Source organism: Arachis hypogaea, chromosome 12 (genome assembly GCF_003086295.3).
Source record: "Arachis hypogaea cultivar Tifrunner chromosome 12, arahy.Tifrunner.gnm2.J5K5, whole genome shotgun sequence".
Classification (NCBI taxonomy): domain Eukaryota; kingdom Viridiplantae; phylum Streptophyta; class Magnoliopsida; order Fabales; family Fabaceae; genus Arachis; species Arachis hypogaea.
Window position 1 is genome coordinate 117,704,272 of NC_092047.1, and position 25,846 is coordinate 117,730,117.

At 35.1% G+C, this 25,846-nt stretch overlaps 5 protein-coding genes, 1 long non-coding RNA gene and 2 other non-coding genes across 15 annotated transcripts in view; 1 reads left to right on the top strand and 7 right to left on the bottom strand.

The window, feature by feature from the left end:
* LOC112728696 (putative disease resistance RPP13-like protein 1) overlaps positions 1–663 on the bottom strand; it is a 57,875-nt gene extending 57,212 nt beyond the window's left edge. For 2 of the 3 annotated variants that reach the window (XR_003812797.2, XM_025778954.3), the window contains exons 1-2: positions 340–663; positions 70–234 (exon numbers count right to left, since the gene is read on the bottom strand). The gene's annotated coding sequence lies outside the window, so the exon portion shown is untranslated. Of the gene's footprint in view, positions 1–69; positions 235–335 lie in introns of all 3 variants that reach the window. The other variant, XM_029290947.2, reaches the window with a different exon arrangement.
* LOC112728706 (prolycopene isomerase, chloroplastic) overlaps positions 1–4,593 on the bottom strand; it is a 66,815-nt gene extending 62,222 nt beyond the window's left edge. The window contains exon 1 of one of the 2 annotated variants that reach the window (XR_011868971.1): positions 4,509–4,593. Coding sequence is in view for 1 of the 2 variants with exons in the window: in XM_072209970.1 (XP_072066071.1) it covers positions 4,509–4,571 (63 nt within the window). In the remaining variant the exon portion in view is untranslated. The remainder of the gene's footprint in view (positions 1–4,508) is intronic. The other variant, XM_072209970.1, reaches the window with a different exon arrangement.
* On the bottom strand, positions 1,817–4,222 carry LOC112728708 (uncharacterized). Its single transcript, XR_003166302.3, has 3 exons — positions 2,688–4,222; positions 2,526–2,605; positions 1,817–2,418 (listed from the first exon to the last, which is right to left on the bottom strand). It is a non-coding gene; the product is annotated as an uncharacterized lncRNA (long non-coding RNA).
* Positions 4,594–5,602: 1,009 nt separating the features above from the next.
* LOC112728698 (putative disease resistance RPP13-like protein 1) lies at positions 5,603–11,336 on the bottom strand. Of its 3 annotated transcripts, none has more exons than XR_011868968.1 (3): positions 7,206–11,336; positions 6,949–6,985; positions 5,603–6,276 (listed from the first exon to the last, which is right to left on the bottom strand). XR_011868968.1 is itself a non-coding variant. In XM_025778956.2 (2 exons), exon 1 carries the CDS (start codon positions 10,850–10,852, stop codon positions 7,223–7,225), a length of 3,630 nt encoding a protein of 1,209 aa, XP_025634741.1. In that variant the 5' UTR covers positions 10,853–11,336; the 3' UTR covers positions 5,603–6,276; positions 7,206–7,222. The 3 variants fall into 3 exon arrangements, 1 of the variants encoding a protein (XP_025634741.1); XR_003166296.2 differs by having other exon boundaries at positions 6,949–7,015; XM_025778956.2 differs by lacking the exon at positions 6,949–6,985.
* A 663-nt stretch (positions 11,337–11,999) lies between these two features.
* On the bottom strand, positions 12,000–17,162 carry LOC112728700 (prolycopene isomerase, chloroplastic). Of its 3 annotated transcripts, none has more exons than XR_011868970.1 (13): positions 16,230–17,162; positions 15,706–15,912; positions 15,508–15,607; positions 15,019–15,101; positions 14,857–14,913; positions 14,496–14,651; positions 14,333–14,411; positions 14,065–14,213; positions 13,837–13,971; positions 13,546–13,659; positions 13,090–13,220; positions 12,874–12,982; positions 12,000–12,336 (listed from the first exon to the last, which is right to left on the bottom strand). XR_011868970.1 is itself a non-coding variant. In XM_025778959.3 (13 exons), the coding sequence occupies exons 1-13, from the start codon at positions 16,692–16,694 to the stop codon at positions 12,263–12,265; spliced, it is 1,839 nt and encodes a 612-aa protein (XP_025634744.1). In that variant the 5' UTR covers positions 16,695–17,162; the 3' UTR covers positions 12,000–12,262. The 3 variants fall into 3 exon arrangements, 2 of the variants coding, with proteins under 2 accessions (XP_025634744.1, XP_025634747.1); XM_025778959.3 differs by having other exon boundaries at positions 13,090–13,200; XM_025778962.2 differs by having other exon boundaries at positions 13,090–13,200; positions 16,226–16,493.
* An 864-nt stretch (positions 17,163–18,026) lies between these two features.
* On the top strand, positions 18,027–21,776 carry LOC112728709 (sucrose-phosphatase 1). The gene is made up of 9 exons (XM_025778969.3): positions 18,027–18,739; positions 19,097–19,165; positions 19,271–19,570; positions 19,698–19,799; positions 19,978–20,172; positions 20,266–20,553; positions 20,815–21,001; positions 21,228–21,274; positions 21,443–21,776. The coding sequence occupies exons 2-9, from the start codon at positions 19,106–19,108 to the stop codon at positions 21,518–21,520; spliced, it is 1,257 nt and encodes a 418-aa protein (XP_025634754.1). The 5' UTR covers positions 18,027–18,739; positions 19,097–19,105; the 3' UTR covers positions 21,521–21,776.
* Positions 21,777–22,362: 586 nt separating this feature from the next.
* Positions 22,363–22,434, bottom strand: TRNAC-GCA (transfer RNA cysteine (anticodon GCA)). The gene has a single exon. It is a non-coding gene; the product is annotated as a tRNA-Cys (tRNA).
* A 1,322-nt stretch (positions 22,435–23,756) lies between these two features.
* Positions 23,757–23,828, bottom strand: TRNAK-UUU (transfer RNA lysine (anticodon UUU)). The gene has a single exon. It is a non-coding gene; the product is annotated as a tRNA-Lys (tRNA).
* Between the last annotated feature and the right edge of the window lie 2,018 nt (positions 23,829–25,846).

Sequence of the window (25,846 nt, forward strand, 5' to 3'; positions counted from 1 at the left end):
CACCATATATCAAAATAATTATGGATGTAAAACCAAACAATTATAATTATAAATGTAAAGTCTACTCACAAACGGAGAGACGAAACTCAGAGCACCAAACTAAAGGGTACGAAAGTGCGCAAATTTTGGACTGGGCAGCGGCAGCTCTGATAGGCAAGCAAAACACTGAACAGGAGCACAACAGAACAGAAGCGACAACAGCTAAAGGCAGAGCAACGACAACAACATCAACAACTGTGGTAAAACAGTAGCAAAGACAAAACAGAACAAGCAACCATTAACCAGGCTAGAATGGTGGTAAAACAGAACTGAAAGAGGTGCGAAACGCTTCCTACCGACATTTTCAAAGGGCAAGGGTAGTGGCGGAAGGCTCCAGTGGAGGAAGAATGGAGGATAGAGCATGGACGAGCTTTCTTCCGGCGGCGACACAGCAGCTCAGCGACGAGCTCCTTCAGTGACGACAGCAACCACCGCGACATCCCCAACAGTGACGGCAGCTGCACTACTCTCTCTCTCTCTGGCCATCACGTCCTCTCTCTTCCCCTCTTCTCTTCTTCCTTTCTCCATCACTCCCCCTCTCCTTCCTCTTCCTCTCTTTTTGTTTTGTCTTCTGTCCGTGGGGTTGGGGCCTTGGGGTGTATGGGATAGAATGAGTGTTAGTTTAGGGGTGAGCACGGGTCGGTTTGGTTTTATGGTAAAATTAGAACCGAATCGATCAAAATATAATTGGTTCGGTTTGATTTGGATTTGTATTTTTTTTATATGTACCCGAACCAAACCAAACCGATTAAGAATGGATTAGTTCGGTTTTGGTAATTGGGTACCCGGTGACTTTGAAATTCATAAAAAAAATCAAATTTTTATCTTAAAATTAAACAAGTACAATAAACATATAACATCAATAGAAATAATCCAAACATGTTAAATACTAAATACATTAAAAACTAAACTCATTAAAATCCAAACATATTAATAATGAATAATTATTGTCTAATAGAAAAGCTATATATATTTTTTATTTTTTTATTTAATTAATATATGATCGGGTTCGTGGGTTGGTTCGGGTTCTGCACCCATAAAACCGATACCCGAACCAATCACTAACAAAAGTCATCGGTTTGGTTTGGATTGGACCCAATTACTCGTTGGTTTCAGAACCAATTTAATTAGTTCGATTCGGGTTCGGACGGGTAATCGGGTACCCGCTACTCGTGCTCACCCCTATGTTAGGGGGTTTAATTTGGGAATTAAGGTTAGGGTTTGGTAAAAGAAATATGGGTAGTGTAGAAATTTTGATAAAATTGGAGGGTTGGATAGAAATAAAAGAAATAAAATGTAAAATGTTTTAAAAAAAATCAGGACGTTACACCATTCTGTTAACTTCGTCACTAAAGGTGCATTATGAACACCTAACTCCAGTTGTAAATGGGATCGAAATTGACAGTGGTATGACAGAGGTAGCTGCTTTCATAGCCATGTTTTCGGCTACCGTTTCTTGGTGTATCTTTCGTTGTGGTTCATGAAGCTTCAATCCAGAGCATGAGATCATTGATCCAAGCAAAACAAGCGCTGGATTGGAAGAAAGCGCTTAGATTTTGCATGAAGGGTGATATTGGATGAATGCTCAAATTATAAAGAGGACTACATTGATATGTTACTGTCCAAACTTGTATATATTGATTCTGATTTAGCATGTTCACAACACCAAAATGCATGCTAGATTTTATCATAGGCACATCAATGTCTTTGAAAATGTTTATTTGTGACTGAAAGTTGTGACTAATCTAGAGGAATTAGTCAAAGTTTCAAACCGAAATTATAAGAATAGTTTGGGAAGAAGTTTAGGTCCTTCCACAATAAATTCGGATAAAAATGAATTATTTTTCTACAATTTAACTTGGAAGGTTTACTAAGTAACCCCTCAACCAAGGACTCTCCGGCATAGCCATCAAGGCCTTGGTCACGGACTAGCCGCTATCCCCCTTGGCATTGCCATCAAGGAATAGGACTGGGGACAAAAACATCTATGATTGAATATTCTGTTCATCAAGTGCAACTAAGGTAGCCCTTTCCATCTTACACTTAATCACACATTACTTACTGACATATGAAGTACTCAAACGAAAGGATAGACCACAAATTATACACCACAATCAGAAAGTGAAGAAACATTCATAATTCAAACTCAGATCAAATGGGGATCTCAGTGACCATGATATCAGGTTTCTTAATGGCAGTCGCAATGACCTTGAACTTCATGAAGAACTTCCCATTATATCTGATCACGCCTGCCATTGCTCATCAGCAGCCTCCATCTATCAGTTCTGCCTTCGGATGAGCAATGTTGAATTGAGTTCCCCATATGAGCTGCGTCCTTCAAGGGATGCCGTATAATTACCCCATGGTAGATTTCATCATCTTATCAACAGAACAAGAGAAAAAGCCGTCCATATTGTAATATCAGAATTCAGCGGCAAAAATTGAACAAATATACAAGAAAGAAGTGAGGCAATGCGGGTGCTTACATGTTCATGACACCACCGAAAATGCCACCCTTGCATATTTCAATGACCACTGAAGTTATCTCTTTGGCTCCACAGGAAAACTATATGAGAATGCAAACCACGCATGTAAGGAATGATATGACACATTAAGAGCAATAACAGCAGTGATGAGTTAGAATATACCTTTACTTTGATCCTTTAAGAAAGTTCCCTTGGTGGAGACTGGATGAGTTTTGCTGTAGATTCATCTTTACAAAATTCAAGTTACTATAGATGAATGTAATGATAGTTGGATGAAGCCCATCAACGAGAGATGTTGTGATCCTCCATGACATGTTCTCCTTAGGAATCTCTCTAAGACCAAGAGTCTCTTTTTGCTTCACAATGGACTCTATCCTCTCCTGTTTGCTATCTCCCTATCTTGCAAATTGAGAAAACGAGAGAAGAAGGTACCTGGATCCTTCTGAGTGGCAGCTCTGGTGAAGACTTCATCCAGCAAGTCATCGGCGACATACATAGCATCTTTGAGACTATCGAGCCAGTCCTTGACAGCTCTCTCCTTGATCTGCTTCTGCTCAGCATCGATGAGAAAGGCTTGAACAGCATAAAGAGTAGTCTTCAACCTCTCAAGCAGCTTCTGGGTAAGCTTCTTCCCTTTGATCCAGTTGCAACTTCAGGTGAGGACATCCTGTCAAAAACAACATTAAAGATGGAAGACAGAACAGCTCCACCCACAAGTGCTGCAGCCATGTTTCTCAAGATCAAGTGATAAGATCAGAGGAAAATGAGAAAGGTAAAAGGAAATGGATGTAGTTTGCAGTAAACTCGGTTAATCTCAAAAAGAGTAAGGAAATAGATGCAGCAAGTGAAGTATATTGTCCACTGATAATATTTTTTGTAGCAAAAGTAAATTGACTTGAAAAGGTTATCGGTCTTCTAGACATATTCACATAATGCTTCTTGCTTTCTTCCTCAAAACCAGTGACATGTTTGAGTGCTTTCATAAAGTGCATGGTCCACTATATACAATAGCCAATAGAGTGATATTTCCTTCAATTTTTAAGTAGATATTTTCGCTTGTGGCTTTCTTTGTTCTGTTATGGTTTTATTTCACTGTAGCCGACTAACTGCACATATTGAATCACTGTAAAAGTTTATTAAGACTTTAAGAGGCTGTTTACTAGAATTTTTCCCATATTTTTCAGCACTATGTCCAAGCATTTCCAAAACAAGTAACAAAAGTTTTTAACAACTTCACCCACCAATAATTATGACCAACTTAATCTTAGTTAACTGTATTATGCCTCGTGCAAGTGTTCTATACCAACCAAGCAACCTAAGCAGCATGGTATCTATAACTGGTGACTTCTTCTCGAACCCTGCTTGAGAAACACATTCAAGATGCAGGAAAATCCAATCAAATGAAAAGCCAAATTTCAATCGTGTATTTCCAATTTCTACTTTTATTTCCACTGTTTTTTGTTTTTTTTAAATTTCATGGGAAAACAATAGAAAAAAAAAATTCTTTAGAATATGTGAAAAAGTTTCAGATTATCCTAATCATATATAAAAATAAGGCACAATAGCTTTTACTCTTTTTTTTATAAGAGAGACAATATTTTATCTACATTTTCTTACATTTCATGAGAAACTTCATTGTAAAAGGAGATTGTTCTGGTTTTATATCCTTATATTACACATTTCATATCAATTCACACAAGTGCATATTACTGTTAGCCTTTGTTTTCTCCTTTTTCTTCTTTCTTGCCAAAAAAAATGCATAATTATTCCTGATTCTGTTATCTCTTTCTCATGTTGTGTACTAAAAGTCTAAAATTAACACGAGCAAAGATGCAACTATAAATTTGATTGGAGGTAATTAGAAAAGCACAATAGAAATAAGGCTAGTTGGCGAAGATTTTGTTGTTGTTGTTTTCTTACGGTGATTGAACAAGTTACAGTATAAGTGTTTTGCAATATGAGGGAAAATGACATAGCTCATACCTCCATAAAATCAATGGATGATCTAAGACCTGGAAACAGTATAATTTCTTCTCTAATCTGCATATGATTTGATCTGTTACAAACTGCTTCTTTGCCTCATTCTTCTCTTCCAATTCCATGAATAAAAAAAGAAACACTTGTATAGTACATATTGTGAGATTTTAAGGATCCTAATTTGCAAAAGAATAAAATGAGGCCATTGAAGAAGATTAGGTGGTTTACAAATTATAGAAGCACATGAGAAAAAGTTTTCAACTGTGTTATTAGTGGTACTCACTAACCCACTTTTCCATACCTTCCATGCGAATTGGCAGAAAAGAAGGAGCTTTAACATAAACATTATGCATTTAAGCAAGAGAGAATACAAAATCAAATATCAAAGCAAGAAATGAAGACCAATAGAGTCCGAGTTTAAAACATGCAATCAGTCACTATACTTGATAGCACATAGTAGTGTCTTAATTTTTTACATTTTGATCACAATTTTCTTTGAAACAGTATGTATTAACTGTATCCATAAAATTTCCAAAGGTGCCTCAGTTAATCTGAATCATCCTTCCATAACTTCAGAATAGTTATGTGAATGGGAAAAATATCAGGTCAAAATTAGCACAAAGTATCATTTACTAAATATTTCCTATAAAAGAAAAATGATATACCTTTTTGACATATTCAAATACTTGTAGAGCACTTACAAAATCTCTTATATCTAAATGTATAAAACCATTGACATGATACCCTTAATATTTTATCTTCAATAAGATTTTCCCACTTCATTCTCTTAACTCTTCCTTTTGTTTTTATGTCGTAGTTTTCAGCACCCGTAACTTCATCATGTAAATAAGATCTTTTCTAACCATTCTTTTTAAATTTAGAAACTAAATGGTTTTTTTATGTTAGAATAAGAGAATTTATTATAATCATAACCCAAAAAAGATTTGCAGGTTTTCGCCACACATTCGGTTTTTTTTCTCTTTTTGGTGTCTCACCACACATTCAGTTGATCAAGTATAATAATTTTAAGGAAAAGTAGGCAATCTTACTTATTTCCAGTGCATAAAAGAAAACAAAGAACATGGCCAAATAAACCACAATTAAGCCACTGGAAGAAGTAATTCTTCATTCTTGACTTCTTGTTAACCATAAACATCTTTCCATCTTACACCTTTTATTCTTTTTTTTAAAAATAACCCCCCAACCAAGGACTCTCCGGCATAGCCATCAAGTGCCTGGTTAGGGACCAGCCTCTATCCCCCTTCGGCATTGCCATCAGGGAATAGGACTGGGGCCAAAAATATCTACTATTTATTGAATACTCTCTTCTTCAATTACAACTAAGTTATCCCTTTCCATGTTACAACTAATCACGCATTACTTACTAACATAAGAACTATGAAGTACTTAAAGGAAAGGAAAGCATACACCACAAACAGTGAGTGAACAATGTTTGTAATTCAAACTCAGATCAAATGGAGATCTAAGTTTCTTTACTGATTCCTAGCCACTTCTTTAGAAGGAGTAGCAGCGCGACTTCTATTCTCCTTGAGAGTGTCGTGTCCGTTTGGCATTCTCAAGGATCTTGAACCTCATAAAGAACTTCAAATTGTTGCACCAATTGCGATGCCTATATCAGAGCACTCCCTTCTTTGGCTATCAGCAGCCTCAATCTCAGTTCTGCCTTTGGATAAGTGAATATTGAACTGTTTCCCATATGAGCTGTGTCCTTCAAGGGTATACTGTACACTTCCCCCACGGTAGATTTCATCATCTTATCAACAGAACAAAAGAAAAAGCAGTCAATGTTATAATAAACTTCAATGTATAAGTTGTCAGCAGCAAAAGTTGGGGAAAAAAAAAGAAATACATGAAAGAAGTAATGCAATTCAGGTGTTTAATAGTTCATAACACCACTGAAAATACCACCCTTACATCTGGCACACAAGAAGTACTCTCTAGCTCCAAACAAAAACTACATGAGAATAGAAACCGTGCATGTAAGGAATGGTGCAATGAATTAACAGCACTAACAGCAATGAGGAGTTAGATTATATCTGCACTTTATCTACATATCAGAGAAACAAAAGCACAATTCATTTTTCAACCATAAACTATGGTAAATTTTGTTTAGATAAATCAACTATCTTGCATGAACTTTCTTTTGGTAAAAAAGGCTCAAAGAAATAGCACACTTCAACGAAATATAAAAGAATTTAGAGCCAATCATATAAGATTCTAAGTTTTTTCAATTACCACTAACGTCATTCTCTTATTGAGGAATCCACCAACAATAAAACGAAAGAAAAGAGAACAAATATTAAATCAAAATAATATACGATACTTTGCTGCATAGTTGATGGTATGCAACATATGAAGCACTGTAAGATACAGCATTCTTTCTGAGTATTCAAAAGGAATATTAAATCAAGGTTGGAAGAAGAACCTAATTTCAACATGTCCCAACTCCCATGCCAAAGGGTCTGAAGCAAGTATCAAAGCATGTAAGAGTACTGCAATGAATGAATACTCTTGATGAACAATGTGGAGTAAGAACGTTGTAAAGCAGATGAAGAATGAAAAGCTAGTGAGTCACTTTATATGCAGAGTATAAATGTTAGTGCAGAAAACAAATGTATTTGGGGAAATACAGAATAACGTTGTGTGTGTGTGTGTGTGTGTGAGAGAGAGAGAGAGAGTTACCTGTTGAAGTTGTTGGATTACCAAATCCATCTGTCATCAACTTGAATGGTGGGGATGTGGGAGATTTTGGGCCAAAGCTGTGGGTCCTTCATCTCGCACCGTTTACCCAGCAAAGGGGTATGACTGATGCGGAGTTGTTTTAAAGAGGCAGGCAGCTTTTCACCCTCCATATTCTCCAACTTGGGACAACCATAAATAGATAATTCATGGAGGGAGGTGAGGTGGGCAAGTCCGTTGCATTCCAACGTCTCCACACTTTTAATGCCTTCCAGTGTGAGAGACTGAAGGGAGGCAGGCAACCAACCTTCCTTTGGGAGACACTTCACACTCTCACATTCACCTTCAATCCAAAGATCAATAAGCCCTTGAAATTGTGAATTCATGAATACTGCAGTGCTCACTAGTTTCTCGCAGTAGCTGATGAAAAGATATCTGAGGCTACGGTGTGGAACCCCTGGAGCACACAAATCGATCTCTGGGCAACCCACTAATGAGAGACGCTCTAGCTGAGGTGCTGCCATCCATATCGTCGACACGGATTTCAAACTCCCACAATGCTTGATCCATAAATAACGGAGACCTGAAAGAGAGCGTGACACCACAATAGACTCCATGTTTCCACAGTACTTGATGTCAACACGCACGAGATTCGGAAAGGAATCCAACAAGGAGAAGGACGCAAGTGAATCACAGCTGCTACGTATGTATAGTTCCTGAAGTGAGTGGTGTTGGCCATCCATTTCGAATTCTAATTTTCTGCAATCGAATATCGTCAAGTCTTGTAGTGATGGGGGAATAGCACTCACAGGAAACCATATGTGGGAGGAACAACCTGAGATGGATAAAGAAGTGAGGCAAGTCAGTTGCGTGTTGGTAATGGCCTCCACCACGGACCCCACCTGATGCTTTCCTGAAATTGAAAGACTGGTAATCGCAGGTGCCCTTGGAACACAACAACTCAGCTCATCGCACTCCTCAATCTTAAGTGATTGCAGAGATGGAAGGTTATTTGGCAAATCTCCTCTCAACACGGGACACTTCCTTATGTAAAGCTCCCTAAGTCGAGGAAATGCATTGAACTCCATTGAACGCCACTCCTTCCAGCAAGGCATTGATGAAAACGAAAGACTTTCAAGCTTTGAAAATGGAGTCTCCAAACAAGATTCATCGTTCTGGTAAAAGTAAAACTCAGCACCCACAATTTCCACACTTTCAAAATTTAAAATTGTAAGGTGCTTCAAAGAGGGCAATTGTCCAAGTGAAGGAAGCATACAACAATTCCTGCAACCATCCAGCCATACATATGTGATGTTGCGGTAGGAAGAACTTCCCAACCAATCTGAAAATGTTGTACCCCTGTAACCCCGGATTTCTAGTTCTTTCAAATTAGTGTGAGGTTGTAACTTGTCGAGTATATCTCTTTCTGTTTGGGAATCAACTATATTCTCATCTTCATCTGGCAACCAACTCAACTTCAGAGAACAAATGCCATCCTTATCAAACATTCTTGCCATCCAAGCTTCACTGCTGTTCACCACATTCTCCAAACCGGCAATGGAAATAGATTGCTGTAGATCTGCAAGTGCTCCCAATTCTGTCATCTTGTTCTCTTCACGCTTCCCAACAACATAATTGCTTAAAAACTGCAAATTTTTCAACTGGCTCATGCCTTTCGGCATCACGTGCACACGAGTTTCTCTAATATCAAGATGGCGCAAATTGACAAGGTCTTTCATGCAAACAGGTAGCATTTTCAGATTTCTACACCAACACAACTTCAAGGTCTGCAAGTTATACAGGTTACCCAATGACTCTGGCAATGTAACAATGTAGGTCTCGGACAGATCCAAGTAACGCAAATGAATCAACTCGCCTATTGAATCAGGTACTGACTCAAGAGGAAAGCCTTTGAACGACAAGGCTCTCAGGTACTTCAAATGTGACAACAAGATGCAAGGTGCGTTTTCCATGTTGAATGCAATCCACTCGTTCAAGTTGATTTCAAGAAATGTCCTTGTATGTTTTATTCTGTCACAAACTCCCAAAAGTTTTGAGATTGGATAATTGCCTTTAGCATTATGGGATAAATGACGAGTTTTAATACCAACCTCACTTGCATTCTGAAGCTCTTCCGCTCTAAAATAGAATTCTCCCGCAAACATCATTGCCAAATCATGTACGAGATCATGCATCACAAATTTATTTTTCTCAATACTATGAGGTTGCAAAAACGATCGCGCAACTAATTCATCGAAATATTCATCACCAACTTCTTCTAAAGTGTTTCTCCCAGTTGGTTGTAAAAAATTCTGAGCCATCCACAACAACATGAGCTTATCTTTATCAAATTCATAATCCTTCGGATACAACGAGCAATAAACAAAGCACTCTTTCAGACATGAAGGAAGATAGTAATAACTGATTCTTAAAGCCGGAACAACTTTTATCTTGTCATTGGAGAATTTCCATACCTCACTCTTCAATATATGATTCCAATACTCGACATCAGAATTTCCACGCAATAGGCCTCCGAGGGCTTGAGCTGCCAAGGGCAATCCATCACACTTCTTTACAATATCTTTACCAACTTTTTTCAGAGTTGGATTTTCTATGGAGTCAGTGGAAAGGCGTGCATGTTTTGAAAACACTGACCAACAATCTTCTTCAGACAATAAACTTAGTTCATGAGGTGAAACAGTTTGCACCACAGAAGCCACATTTTTACTTCTAGTGGTTATGAGAATTTTACTCCCCTTAACCCCATTCTGAAAAGGTTTTAGAAGCCTATTCCAATCTTCATAATCCTCATTCCATGCGTCATCCAAGACAACAAAGAATTTCCGCGTTGACAATTTTTCTTTTAATTCCTGTTGAAGTAAATTCAAATCATTCAAGTTACAAGGACTCTTTGTTATTGCCTCAATTATAGTCTTGGTGACCTTAGTGACATCAAACTCTTCGGACACACAAACCCAACCTCGAAAATCAAAATTCCCTTTCATTTTATCGTCATTGTAAAGCAATTGGGCCAAAGTAGTCTTTCCTATTCCGCCCATGCCCACAATGGGAATGACAGATAAATCACCATCAGCAGCATCATCATCATCCAACAACAGTTTCAGTATGGCCTCCTTGTCTTCTTTCCTGCCACATATCTCCGATGGTTCAACAAGACATGTGGATGGAATTCTCCATGACATGTCCACTTTGGCACTCTCCTTCAGACGAAGATAATTTTTGCCTGCTACAACAGACTCTAGTCTTCGAACTATTTTTTCCAAGTCACCACTATCTTCAATATATGAATCAACCAGACGAGACCAGGAGGAAGAGTTACCTGGTTCCCTTTGAGTGGCATCAATGGCGGCTTTAGTTGAGAGTTCGTCGAGCAAGTCATCAGCGAAATAGAGAGCATCTTGGAGATCAAGAAGCCACTTCTTGACTCTCTTGTCAGTGAACTGCTTCAGCTCAGCATCATCAAGAACAGGTCCAACATCATACAGACAATTCTGCAACCTTCCAAGCAACTCCAGGGAAGAGTCGTTTCCATAGAGGACAGAGTCATCTTCAAGTATTGAAGACATGTTGTCCAAAACAGTATTAACCAAGGGAGAGAGGTAAGGTCCACCATAAAGTTTTTCAGCCATGGTTAAATCTCAAGTGAAGCAGATCAGATGGGATCAGAAGTCAGAACAAAGAAAGAAAGGTGATGGGTGAGGAAAGGGTTCGCAATTTGCAATGTAGTCTCTGGGTTTTCTCAAGCAGAAGCGTTTGGTTTGTGTGGAGAGTGAAATTGACTTGATGAGGTTTATGGTCTTCGGACAAAATCACATGGGGTAGGTACTAAATGATGTTTCCTTTTCAATAATTTACTGATTTCAGAGGACAATTATTTATTCTCACTAATCTTATTTCGACATATTATTTCTTTCCACGAATTTTATTTATTTGATTGTTATAAAAAAAAAGACAAAAAAATAAATTGCAATTCATCAGCCATCAGAAAAGACTCTAGTCATTGGAGGGAGTTGCATGTCCCTTTTGGCAGTTGGACACTTTTGTAATTCAATTACACCTTAGCTTATAAGAGCATGTTTAGCGCAACAATTAAATGATTAATGGACTAAATTTCCTTTCCATTGTGATCTACTGATCTTTATCTCTTCCTTTGTCTAATTTACTTTACAGCGGCACATGATCTTTTCACTTTCATTTTTCCTTTGGTAATCCATGAACAAGAAAGAAAACGAATATTTTCCTTTTCCATTATTGATTTTGTATCTCAATAATTGACCTGCATTACCTTAAATAAAAGGAAAAATATATATATGATCCTAAAACACATTTGATATTATTTCAAAAACATTCATGATCATATATATCAATGTTGTGTTATGTATGTGACTGCAATTGGACTACATATTATATGTCTCATTCACTCTGTCCAAGAATTTTCAAAACAAGTAATGGAATTTTTTAACAACTTCACCCTCCAATAATTGTGGCCATTTATTCATCTCAAACTTAAAAAATAAATAAATAGTGCAATTCAACTTTGATTGCTTGAAGTTTATACTTTATACTAAACTAAGTTGAGACAGTTAAATTGTTCGTCGAAATTGATGTTATTTGATCCTATTAATGCATTAAAAGGTTAATCATATTGTCTCATCAGGTGGTCTCTTTCTTTCAACTTGTGTTATTTCAATAATATTATCCGCATAAATTTGATTATTACACTGAAATCTGATTGATCTTAGTTAAGTTGGGTTAATCCACTATAGAGGCAAGCTCTTCCAACATTAGGTTTTCCTTTTTCTTCTTAGAATTGAACTACCTTGACAAAGCACTTCATATAACCTTTATGAAGAAGACTTTATCAATCATACATTGATCATTTACATTTTACACTTCACAGCAAATCCCTCCATCCCCAATATAATACAACAACAAATATACACTTTTTTATTGTCTTGTTCTTCAGTGAAGCAATCCTATAATGAAAATTGAGCTGATGCAGAAGTTATGAGAATCTAAGATGTTAACTATATTATGCCTCATGCAAGTGTTCTTAACCAACCAAGCAACCTAAGCAGCATGGTATCCATAACTGGTGACTTCTTCTCCAACCCTGCTTGAAAAACAGATTCAAGATGAAGGTATGAAAGTCCAAGCAAAAGAAAAGCCACATTTCAATGGTCTATTTCCATTTTCTATTTTTACTTCTAGTGTTTTATGCTTTTCTAAAATTTCATGGGAAAACAAATAGAAAAAAAAAAGGAAATTTAAAAAAGAAAACTGTTTAGAATATATGAAAATGTTTCATATTATCCCTTTTTTTTATATATATAACAAAGACAGTATCTTATCTTCACATTTTCTTACATTTCAAGAGTTTAACTTCAATGTAAAAGTAGACTGCATATTACTGTTTGCCTTTGTTCCCTAATTTTTCTTCTTTCACACCAAAAAACACATAATATCGAAATCAGTAAATTATATCCTGATTCTGTTATCTCTTTCTCACTATGTGTACTAAAAGTCTAAAATTAACATGAGCAAAGATGCAACTATAAATGTTATTGGTAGTAATTAGAAAAGCATAATAGAAAATGTGAAACTCATTGAGTCATTGTATATTCAATTTCAAAGGGAAGTTCTAGCTTACCAATATCTGCAGCAACTCGATGAGCACACATGACTCCAGAGAAAGCAACTGCAATAACACCTTGTCCAGGGAAGCAGCTATCACCCACACAGTAAAGACCATTTACGCCCTGAAGGTTTAATTAACATATCACTTACTTTAATCACTCAGTTCTACGAGTATAATGGATTGTTCTAGAATCGAACCTATTACTAACTTTCGGAAGTAAAAACTTACCGTGGTATTGAATGGCATTCCCAGTAATCCCTTTGGAGTTTTGCGAGGCATTGGTCCGTAAGTTCCATCAACACGAGCTAGGTACCGCCGGTGTGTCTTTGGTGTCCCTACCTACAATGGGGCCTTACAATCTCAAAAAGAACATACACATAATAATATTACATAACTCAGAATCAAATACTAAAAAAGAAATGTTATATGCATTGTTAAGAGAGTGTTTTCTCCATATAAACAGATAATTCAAACATTTATACATAATAGCACCCCTGCTTATGTTTGCAACTAGCTTCAGTTTCCAAAACTTTTCACTCCCTTAATGATAGTGTTGTTACCCTCACATGCATAGAAATAAGGCTATTGAGATAATGCTTTCTTGTTTTTTATTGTTTACTTACAATGTATGAAGTTGCAGCACAACTATTATGCAATTCAAAGGTCAAATATATCAACTCATACCTCCATAAAATCAATGGATGATTTAAGACCTGGAAACAATTTCTTCTCTAATCTGCATATGATTTCATCTGCTACAAACTGCTTCTTTGCCTCATATTCTTCTCTTCCAATTTCCTAAATACAAAATAACACTGATATAGTATGTGTTTTGAGATTTTGAGGATGCACTAATTAGCAAGAGAATAAAATGGGGGCATAAAAGACAATTAGGATGTTTCCAAATTATAAGAAGCACATAAGAAAAGGTTTTCAGCTTTGTCTATAAGTGGTACTCTAACCACTATTGCATACCTCCCAGTCCTCCATCGAAGAAACTGTGAATATATGAAGGATGTGACGACCTTCTGGAGCCAGTGATGAATCGAGAACAGTTGGTATACTTAAAAACAAACTTCCATAAGACGTCTCCAATTTGGTCCAGTCGTCCTAGAGAAGTGGCAGAAACATTAATGAAACACAAAGTTGATAATTCATTCAAAGGTTCCAAGAAAATATCAAGTTGAGGAAACTTCTAATCACCTCAAGCACAAAATGGTGGCAATCTGTATCAGGTGGTAAAACCTCGGCTTTAACTCCCATGTGAATTGACAGAAAAGAAGGAGCTTTAACATAAACATTCTGGAAGTTCTCTTCCTCTTTCGGAATCACTTCTCCCTTTAATAACTTTCCTACAGTGTGTAACATTATGCATGTAAGGGTAAGCATTAATGAAAGGGGAGCAAGAGAGAATACAAAATCATTCAAAATTTAATGAAAATTATCTTATTAAGATAATTCTGAGACCAACCAAATGTGTCCCATCTCGTAGCATTGGATATTATGGTTTTGGCAAAGAATTCTCTTCCATCTGAAAGCCTCACTCCTACCTGCAAATAAAGGAGTATAATTCTTGTTAAACAAAATACATATTGTTAACCTTTGTCATCATTTTCATTATGCCAATGTCTTACAGCTTTGCCATTCTCATCAAGTATGATATTAGTGACATTTGCCTTGTATAGTATCTCACTGCCCTTATCGACTAGACCTTTCGCCAGGGACTTTGCAATGCCACCAACACCACCAATGGGGTAGTTAATCCCCTCAAAGTGCCTATCGCATAGAACCTGAAGGCCAAAAAAAATTCAAACACCAAAGCAAGAAATGAAAACATGCAGTCAGCCACTATACTTGATAGCAGATAGCAGAGTGTCAATTTTGTATTTAAATTTTTTGTTTTGTCCACAACTTTCTTTGAAATACACTTTGGAAATTATGATAAGAACATTGCTTAAACTGCAAGTAGGCAGCAAGATAGGTCAACAGATTTACCATGCTTGCATTGATCATTGGGGTCTGCAAAGCATTGACTGTGCTCACTAAAAAACACTGCAATGACAGAGTTTTTATGAAGTAAAATTACTGATCACGGCCAACAGAGTTGAAAAATAATGCAGTGATTAAACTTCAGATTAAGTAAGTTGTTTCATCTACCTCAACATCTATGTAAGACAACAACTGTGGATCTTTAATGTACTTCCTAGCTATGTCCCCGGCATTCTGAGGCAAATAATAAGCTGCCATATTATAATACATCAGAGAAGTCGACACTAGACCGTACCAAAATATTAACGGAATGCTCAAAATTTGGAGGGAGCTCAAAAGGTGCAGATGATTAATGAAAACTTTTATCAGAAGTAGTACAATAATATCTAGCATGACACACTCACTATTTAAAATATATAGTCTACCAGCACAAACACAAAAAATACACCAAACATAATCTCCACAATAACACCCTTTGCTTTGTTCAAGACATAATTCTCAAATTGGGTGAAATCTTCAATATCAAATCTCTATCATAATTAACTAAGGGAAAATGTAAAAAACGAATCATATGTTAAATTATCTTTGGAACTGATGTTGTATATTTTAGAGTTTGTAGCCTCTCATGTTGGAATAAATAAAGAAAATGAAAAGTACCTAGGGTCAAGCATTCAACTGGTTTCTGAAAAAACTGTCCAAAAAGATAGAGTGGCTCCTCCAGCGACTTCAACTCTAACGAATTCAGCGCATTGAAAATCTAGCAAACACAATACGATATAAGCTCTTAAAGGATGAATTACAAGTGTAGGCAAAAATGCCTTAGGGGGTGCTGCAGTCACCTCAATTAAGACAAACCTTCCAGCATTCACCAAAGAATTTGAGGATACCCTCCTTTTCGTGGGGAAAGTAACTCGTCAATTCTTGAATGAACTTTTCATATTCTTTGTGCACGCGAACAGAAAGATTATTTGGCAGATGAAAATGGACCATTGTCGGATCAGGTATCACCTGCATCTTGCAACCAACTGCTTCCAATGCTTGTGTAATCAAATTGAGATTACCCTACACAAGTTTAAGTTCAGTGTTCATGATACTTGAAATTGCACCATTCAACATAAACAATACTTTACAGTTCAGGCATTAAGCCATTAAGCTAAGGTATCATTTCATTCATTAAATTAGCTAAGCAACATTCTAAGCCTAATTGATCAGAACCCAGGGTTAACATGAAGCCTAATTTTTTTACTACCATTCTCATGTTTTAATTTAATAGTTGTTAAACATTTTTCAAATTTCGTTATATACAATATCAATCACAATATAACAATAAAACATTCACTACACACATAAACAGATGAACAGATAAATAAAAAACTGACCTTATCACTAAAACCAAACATGACAGATGAACCAACATCAAAAGTATACCCATCTCTCTGATAAAAACCAGAGCTTCCACCAGGAATCACATACTTCTCCAAAACCAAAACTCTTGCACCTTTTACTGCTAGCTGAGTCCCTGCAACTAACCCTCCAATCCCAGACCCTATAACAATTGCATCAAACCTTTCACCACTTTCCTCTCTTCTCCTCCCACTTCCCTCGCTTTCCACCACTGGTTCTGATGACACCACAGCCAACACCCTTTTCCCTCTTGGAGCTTTTGCTCTCAAACCGCCATACCCAGATGGAAATTCACTTGCTTTGCAAACCCCAGAAGCTAAAGATTCAAACTTTGGATGAAAGTTTGGATTTTGAACGGTGGGGCGCAAAGGTGTATGATGAGAGATGTAGCTGGAAAAGACATGTTTTTGGGGAGCTGAAAGGAAAGGAAAATTGAGCATGGTTCAGTAGTGGAAGATGGGAAATGGAAAGTGTGTTAGAGTAGTGTGCTGTGTACATATATATTCATATATCATATGACATATGTACTAGTGGGTATGATCGGTGAGTGATAAGGGCAAATTAATGGCAAGTTTTGCTGGTGAGCCGAATAGTGTGGATTCCACTAACTGATGAAACTGATTCCTTGTGGGAACAAAGACAAAAATGTTGTAAATCCATTGATAACATCCATAAAACATTGCTTGAATGATATAATATGATAGGGATAAAATAAGAAAAACAAAGTAGATTGCTTATTTTGTCATTTTTATAAGGTGGATAATGGGCACCATGTGCCATGTTCAAATAGCGATTTCCTTAGAAGTTTAATAATTTAATAAACTCTAGATTAATTTTCAGAATTTAAAAGAATAAGTTTAATTAGTTTCCGAAAATGTGAATTGAAACTTCTAAAACTAACTTTGATTATTGCTATTTGTGCAACAACATGCAGCTAATATTGTAATTTGTGACTTCAAATATTATCAGAATAATTTGTGTGGTTGCAATTGTAATTCTAAAAAACTGGTTTTCAAACAGTGCTAGCTAATTTTCAAAAAGTTTGACCAACTTATAAGATTAGAAATTATACTCTTCAAATCTCTATACTATACCATATAATGAGACAGATTATTTGTACTTATTTTATCTCATGAATTGACATTACATTTAATTATGACAGCTACATAAGCTGCATCAGTATCCTCATCAGCAACAAAGTAAACACTTTAATAGTTGAATCTCTGGTAAGCTTATTGAGTTGCATTACTTTGATGAAAAGCATGCTTTGTTCATGCATTCTGTAACACACTTATTACACACTTCAACTGTGGAATATTATAATCCAACTCTAACACCTGTAGTGAGTTTTGGTTATTATTTGTGAGACACATAGGATGAAACAAGTAATTAGTACTGTTTTCTAATTATTAACTCATCCATAGTGCATAAGCCAAGCTTTAATTTCAGGTTTAGATTCACATTTTTTGGCTCCCTTATATAGAAAATCACAAAAGGAAATTGATTAATTGATTGCTAACATGTTATAATATTCCTGAAGAATATGCTGTCTATACTATTTTCTTAAACTTACTTTGAATTATTTATGCTTTTTGGTTGGTTTGTGTTTGTGTGTTTGAGATGCTATTACCCAATCCAATGTGTTTGGCAAATGGGAATGCATGTGGAACCATGACCCTTCATTTCATTATCTTTGTGCCTACCTCATGTGTGAGTGAGATGCTTTTATCTTCAGATCTCTTTATATAGAATAAGCTGCTATCACTTTCTTTATGTCCAAGTAATACAAAATCACTAAATCATTAAATACAACAAAATAGACATCAAATTTTGCATATCAAATAATTAGGCTGAGTTTGGTTTGTTTTGTTTTATATTTTTATTTTTGTGACTTTTTAAAATTTTGTAAAAACAAAAGTAAACATATAAAATAAAATCAGAAAATATGGACTTTTTTTTGTTTTTACTATTTTTTTTCCTTAAAAAAAGCACTTTTATATTTTTGTTTTGTATTTTTTATTTTATGAAATACTTGCATATGAAATAAGCATTCTTTATCAATCAGTAAAATGATATTTACTAATATTAGTATTTTCAAATATTTAAATAGAATTGTTTCTAACAAAAAAAATCATTTGTTTTGCAAAAAATAATTTTTATACTTCATTGTAAACTTTGAAATGTTATTTATCAATGATCACATAATTCAATAATTAGCAAAGATTGTCAATTTAGTAAGATATATTATATTATATTCAAATTTTAGATATTTCTGAAAAAGGAAAAATAAAAAAATAAAAAAAAATTGGACCCAAATGCAGAGAGAAAAAGCGGCAAATAAATTGGATCCAATTGTTCCCATTTTCATGTTCATCTGTCACTCCTCTTTCTTCTTCTTCTTCTTCCTCTTCTTCTTCTTTAACACTTCAAATTCAGACACAGAGACCACTCGTTTCACAAGCTCCATCTATTATCATACTCAAAGGTACAAATTCCCCCGATTTTCCGTTTTTCTTTATCTTTTTTTCAATTTTCGTTTTTTGAGGGGGGGAAATGAGTGTTTTAGTTGATTAATTTGGAATTATAGGTAAAGTTCCAAATTTTAAGCTTAATCGAGATGGATTCTCTTTATTTATTTGATCGTCTCTCTGAATTTCAATGTTTAATCACCTAAAATATTTGAGTTAGGGAGAGCTTATATACGTAGTTATATACTTGCTTATTAGTTAATCTAATCATTCTTAGGTCTTTGATTGATTTCCACATTTCTGTTTTGTAATCAATGCACTGAATCAAAATGTGAATCACATAACGGTTTTTTTTTTTTTTTTTGGTTTTGCAGAAGAATATCATGGATCGCCTAAAATCTTCTGCGCGGCTCATGATTGTTTCGGATCTTGATCACACAATGGTGTGTTTTCTAGTTATCTACTTGCTGATTTTTCTCATTAAGAATCCTTTTGTATGTGTGAGGGTGTGTGTGAATTGAATTGTTTATGGTATATTTGTTTTGCAGGTTGATCACCATGACCCTGAGAACACTTCCATTTTAAGGTTCAATGCGCTTTGGGAAGCGCATTACCGCCATGATTCCCTGCTAGTTTTCTCGACCGGAAGGTCTCCCACGCTATACAAACAGTTGAGGAAGGAGAAGCCCATGATAACTCCAGATATAACCATAATGTCTGTAGGGACCGAGATAACGTATGGTAAATCGATGGTGCCGGATGATGGTTGGGTTCAGTTTTTGAATCAGAAATGGGACAAGGACATAGTCATAGAGGAAACAAGCAAGTTTCCTGAACTTAGTCGTCAGGTAAATGATTAAAAGGTGATACGGTTCAGGCGTCCGCATATGATGGTTTATTTGATTCTGTGGTAACTATTTTTGAGTTAACATCTTAGAATGATATGATTCTTATCTGGAATAATTGGTAGTGCAGGCAGAAACGGAACAAAGGCCGCACAAAGTTAGCTTTTATGTCAAGAAAGAGAAGGTTGAACAAGTGACAGAGGCCCTTAATAAGGTTCTCAAAGGGCGTGGGGTAAGCCATAGGCCATAACTCCTTTATGTTAATTGCTGCCTTCTTCAGTGCTGTGGAAGCTTGTTCATTGTCAAATGATTTTGTATGTACTTTGTGTGTACAATTCAGAATTTCCTTTTACATCTTTACTCATTTAATATTGTATATGTTTCCATAATGTTACCTCATTTTTTACCAGTTGGATGTTAAAATAATATATAGTGGAGGAATCGATTTGGATATACTACCACAAGGTGCTGGCAAAGGTCAAGCTCTTGCTTATCTGCTCAAAAAATTTGAGAGCGAAGGAAAACGACCTGTTAATACTCTTGTTTGTGGTGACTCTGGAAATGATGCTGAGCTGTTCAGCATTCCAGGAGTCCATGGCGTCATGGTTGGTGTTCCATCCATTTTATCGTCATGCTTTACCTTATTAATCAAGATTGATACTGTTTTCTTAGTGCATCTGTTTCTGTTCATTGTATAGGTAAGCAATGCCCAAGAAGAATTGTTGCAGTGGTATGCTGCAAATGCTAAAAATAACCCCAAGATTCTTCATGCCTCAGAGCGATGTGCAGCCGGGATTATACAAGCTATAGGTCATTTCAAGTTAGGCACAAACATTTCGCCTAGAGATGTTTCAGATCTTACAAAAGACATTGAAAATGCGCATCCAGCACACGAAGTAGTGAACTTCAACTTGTTACTGGAAAAGTGGAGGCGTGCAGAAGTTGAGGACACTGAGCTGTTTCTTGCTGGACTAAAGGCTGTTGCTGTATGTTTGACATCCTTTACTTTTGCAGACTTATCATGTGTTTTGTTTGTGTTAAAACTTAAAAGATTCCTGATTATTTTGAGAAATTTTTTTCTAAATTTTTCTTTTGGAGAACTTTCCTTCTCTTGTAATATTTTCAACAATTTCAACTACTTGAAATGGACATTAATCTATGAGTGCCTTTTTATTTCATGGATGCATCTGAAAATCACTTATCTCACCTTTTTAAGTTTCTAAGTTGTTCTTTCCTTTAATATGCAGCATCCAACCGGTATTTTTATCCATCCTTCTGGTACTGAGCATCATATCAAGGACCATCTAAATATTTTGAGGAAGGTGTACGGTGACAGCCAAGGAAAACCATTGAAGATTTGGGTGGATGATGTGTCAGCTTCACAGATTGGTTCGGATACATGGCTATTGAAGTTTGACAAGTGGGAACTATATGGTATAAGTTTCCCTTAATTTTCCATTGTATTTTTTTTTCTTTTTCTCCATTTCCCTCCCCTTTACATCTCTCAAAATAACCAAGTGTTTATTATTATCCCTATCCTTAAATTTAGAATGTGTTTACTTAATAACTTATTTGCTAGGAGTTGTAGTTGGCATCCATAATCCGATTAGAAAACTGTGTTGTACATTTTACTTCTACCTAATATTTGTCAACATTGTAGGTGAAGAACGGCAAGGTTGTGTTGTCACTGCCATTATGAGTACAAAGGTGTGTGGTAAACTTGTGATTGTATTAATAGCATGTTTGGTTTTGCATTTGGAAAGCTTTGCCTGAAAGCGGGTTCGGGGTTTCCTTCAAACACGGAATCAGATGTATGCTATAATCTTGTAATACGTTCTCTAATGTTTGCTGAGAAGAATGTATTTTGCATTTCAGGAGTCCAATTGGTTCACTTGGGTGCATATCCATCAGACTTTTTTGGAACAATCAGGGAAGCAAGAATGGATGTTTTAAACAGTTCCTATGACTCGTTGAAGTTGCCGAGCGCCTTGTAATTCCGTTCGAAATAAAATGTGATGTACAAAACCAATTTCTGCATATGAATTCTTCAAAGATCACCTCTGATGTGAAGGTGTCTTATACTGACATTTCATATGTATTTCAATTTCACTGTAAAATCTCCTGCTTGCAGAGCCTTCTTGAGAAATCACACTCTTTAACATCTAAACTTGAGTATTATTCATTTCTATGCTATGTCACGTTTGGTTTTTATCTTTTCTTCTCTACTTGGTGAAATTAATCATTTGCACAATATATGAAAGGTAAACAATTTTTCATGTAAAGTGTTTTGTAAATTTTGCAATCAAACTCAAGTTTGGGAAATGAGCAAAGTTCATAACAGAACAGTATGCAAAGTAGAAGTAAAATTAGACCAATCAAAAACCACATTTACACCAGTATAAACTCTCATATTCATACATAAAAATATACTCTGTCACTCTTGTGAAGCTAAATCATCAATTTGGCTGATAAATCCAATTAATCAGCCTTCTAAATTCTTTCGGTATTGGCATCAAGATTTAAGCAAGCAATGGATAAGACATAGAAAACACAGCACATGAATATTTTTTTGGTTGTTTACTTCTCAAGCTCTTTCCATATTAAGCAATTCTGCAGAAATTCTTGTTCTCATCTAAAAATCTCTTAAGAAAACTGACTATATCTTGTGTTTTAATATAAATATATAGATGTAGATAATTGATCTTTAAGTCTTAATAAAAGATAACAGATGCAGTAGAACTATGCCTGCTGACTAACCTATTATCATGTGTGAATATTAACAAAAAGAGTGAAAAAGGGCCCAACCGGATTCGAACCGGTGACCTCTTGATCTGCAGTCAAATGCTCTACCACTGAGCTATGGACCCATGGATGTTTGTTTGTTTATATTTAAGTTTTATTATTGTTAATTCTTTCTAAGATTCATGTTTTTTTTTTATCAAAGATAGAAGACTCGAACCTATAACCTCTTAATTGAGTGTGGGGAGACTATGCCATTTGAATTATAACTCATTGACTTCTAACATTCATGTTCCCAAGTAATAATAATTATAAATTATTTGACAGATAAAACTTTAACAACTTGTATTTAAGCACATTCAAAAAAATATATATATATACACTAACTTTATTTTACCAACTTTCATTTTTTTAACATATGCGCTGATACTGTATTTTATCAAAGTTACCATTGTTAAATGAGAAATGAACCTTATTCATTTTCAAGTAATATTAGAAAATTGTCAATTAGTAATAGCTCAAATGACATAGTCTCCCTATACTTAATTAAGAGGTTACGGGTTCGAGTCTCATATCTTTGGTAAAAAAAAAAAAGTAATATTAGAAAATGTAACAAAAATGTTATATAATAAAAATATTATAAATGGTAAAATATTTACCACTTATCTATGAGCTCCATTGATAAGTGAATAAGTGATAACTAATATGACTGTCGAAAAATAAAATTGTAATAATAATTAAAAAAAAAAACAAAAAACAAAAAGAACATGATATATGTATGTACGCTAAGCTTTCCACGTGTAGATAGATACAAGGCGACACGTGTCCGTGTTGGGTTCAGTATTTGGAAGCTCACATAGTTTGGGAAATTGAAACAGAGAAACAGAGCCTTATCCACTTTCTCACACATTTATTGGATCTCAAATCAATTCTTAACTCTCTTCTCACGTCTCCTACTCTTCTCTTGTGTTCATGTTCTCCTCTCTCTCTGTTTCTTCTTTTCAGCCATCAAATAACATAAGGAGAAAATAAAACCATGGGAGTTAGGATCGTGTACGGGCTGTTGTTCTTGTCGGTATCGTGCGCCTGCATCATGTTTCTTGATCTCATGCTTCGCCCTGTCTTTATATTTGCCTCTTGATTCATTAATCATTTATATTCTTCTTATCATGGGTTAGTTTTTTTTTTTTTCTTTTTCTTTTTTCATGTTAATTGAATACTAGGGGGTGTGTGTCTGATAGATACAGAATATAATGAAATTATGTACCTATTACAAATTTGTAATTTTGTAATACCATATATGGAACAAAATTGTGTGATGTGTTGAAGAACTGAACTTGTTTTCTGCTTATGATCCAGCATTGTTTCTAGTTCTAGATCCAAAGGGGAAAAAAATGGGATTTAGATCATGTTATGGTAATTTGGATTTAGAGGATTAAAAACTTGAAAACGCCGTCTGTGGGGATCGAACCCACGACCACGTGGTTAAAAGCCACGCGCTCTACCGCTGAGCTAAGACGGCTTTGATGTTTAATGATTTCTGGTTTTTAAATTTTGAAGAGTGATTATCTCCGCTGTAATAATTTCCATTAGAATTCTCTTTCTTTTATATAAATTATGCATAGATAATAGGTAACTTTTGAGTTAAATTTATATCTAATTGATTAACCATGTAAGGAGTTTGCAACAAAATAGTATGAAGATAGGTACATCTTTCTGTCTCATCACTTATATAATTAAGTGTAATCATGGTATACTGTATCTATAAAACGAGGACAAGAAACTAACATAAAATTTCAAATTCAAAAGAGACAGGTAAAAGATTAGTTGCTAAGAGATTGGTTAATACTTGATAAGGTAAACCAATTATATAAATTTAACAATTTTATATCGATAATTTATATTAAGGTTAGACTATTATTGAATTATATGTTAATAAATACTTAAATAGTATATCCTACGACCACTGATAGGGTATACAACAAAAGATGAGGTATTCGAATACAATAAAAGATGAGATATATAGATATATTAATTTTAATTTTTTATTTGACACATGTACACATACATACACATAAGTTATAAAGATATATATTATTTATTAGAACTAAAAAAATAATAGAGAACCCAAAATTAGAAACAATAAAAGAAGTGGGGTCTCCCAAATAACACCAACACATGTGCCAAAACAAAAAGAAATAAAGAGAAAGAGTAACGAAAGAGTAAAGTAATGTAGTGAAGCATTCAAATACAATAAACCAAAAATTCAAGCAAGTCTTGCTTTCAGGATCTCGTTTGTTAGTTTGTGGGAGTCTTGAGCCAATTGATTTGCATAATTCATTTTTTTGTCAAAGATGTATCAGTTTTTTGTCTTTTAGTAATTCCAAGAGAACACTAACAGAAATATGTTTAGTCAGCATTCATCAAGATTTTCAGTTTTACGCATGGAAGTTTTCTGCCACCAATAGGAGAAAGATTCTGAACGATCGCTCCACACATTTTTATTAATCAATGTTGATCTCCAAATTGTTGCAGAGAAGAGACATTGAAAGAGACAATGACATATAATTTCTTCTTAGATTAGGTAGCAAGAGTAAGTGCTAGGAGTGCCTGAAAATTTACTATGCAATAAATTCATCATCGGAAATTTTTCATGTAAATATTTCCACAAAATAATCTTTATTCTGTGAGGTAACTTTATTTTTCATAGACTTTCTCAATTTTTGTGGTTTTAGAAAGATTGGGAGTATTAAAAAAGTGGTGGATGATAAAAAGAATAGGCAATTTTATAACCTGAATTTATCTCATATGTTCCTAATTTGGACCAAATCCAATTAATTTTATCTTCCCCTTCTGCTGGTGTTATTGACATGATTCTCGAGCTAATGGCCGCAGTGAAGGTAGACTCTATTAGTGTTTGGTTTTATTTTCGTTCAAGAGTCATTAGATCGCTGACATAGAACAGACTCTATTGAGTATGGGTCAGTTGCTGCTAGAAGCCTGATAAGGGAACAGTGAACGACATCGGAGGAGGCAGCCAAGAATCTTAGGTAATTATGACTGACGATCCAGAGCTTATTCTTCATGACAAGCTTTTTTCAATTACTTTTCGGGCCTCCAAAATGCTGTATCACCCTCAAGAAAGTACATTACCTAACTCAGCTCTCAATATATCACTATATCTAAAGTATTTGCCCTTTAGTAATCTGGAAATAGTTGAATTAGGATATTTAGTAATTCGTCATCACTGTTTTTCGAATAAAGCTAGATTCTGTGTCCATAAATCTTTTATTCCGAACCCACTTTTTTTTTGGGTTTTGTCATAGTATCCCATTTAATCTATACAATTCTCCTTTTCGAATCTCATTAATCCTACTAAAATTGAGACACTATTCTGTGAATCTCATCATTGAATAAAGTATTTGAAAGTCTAAAACAAGACAACTGAGTTAAACATCAAATTTAACTTGTTTTCATATTATAAAGTTGGATATAATAAATATTAGAGATATAATCATTAATTTATTTTTTCTTGTCAGT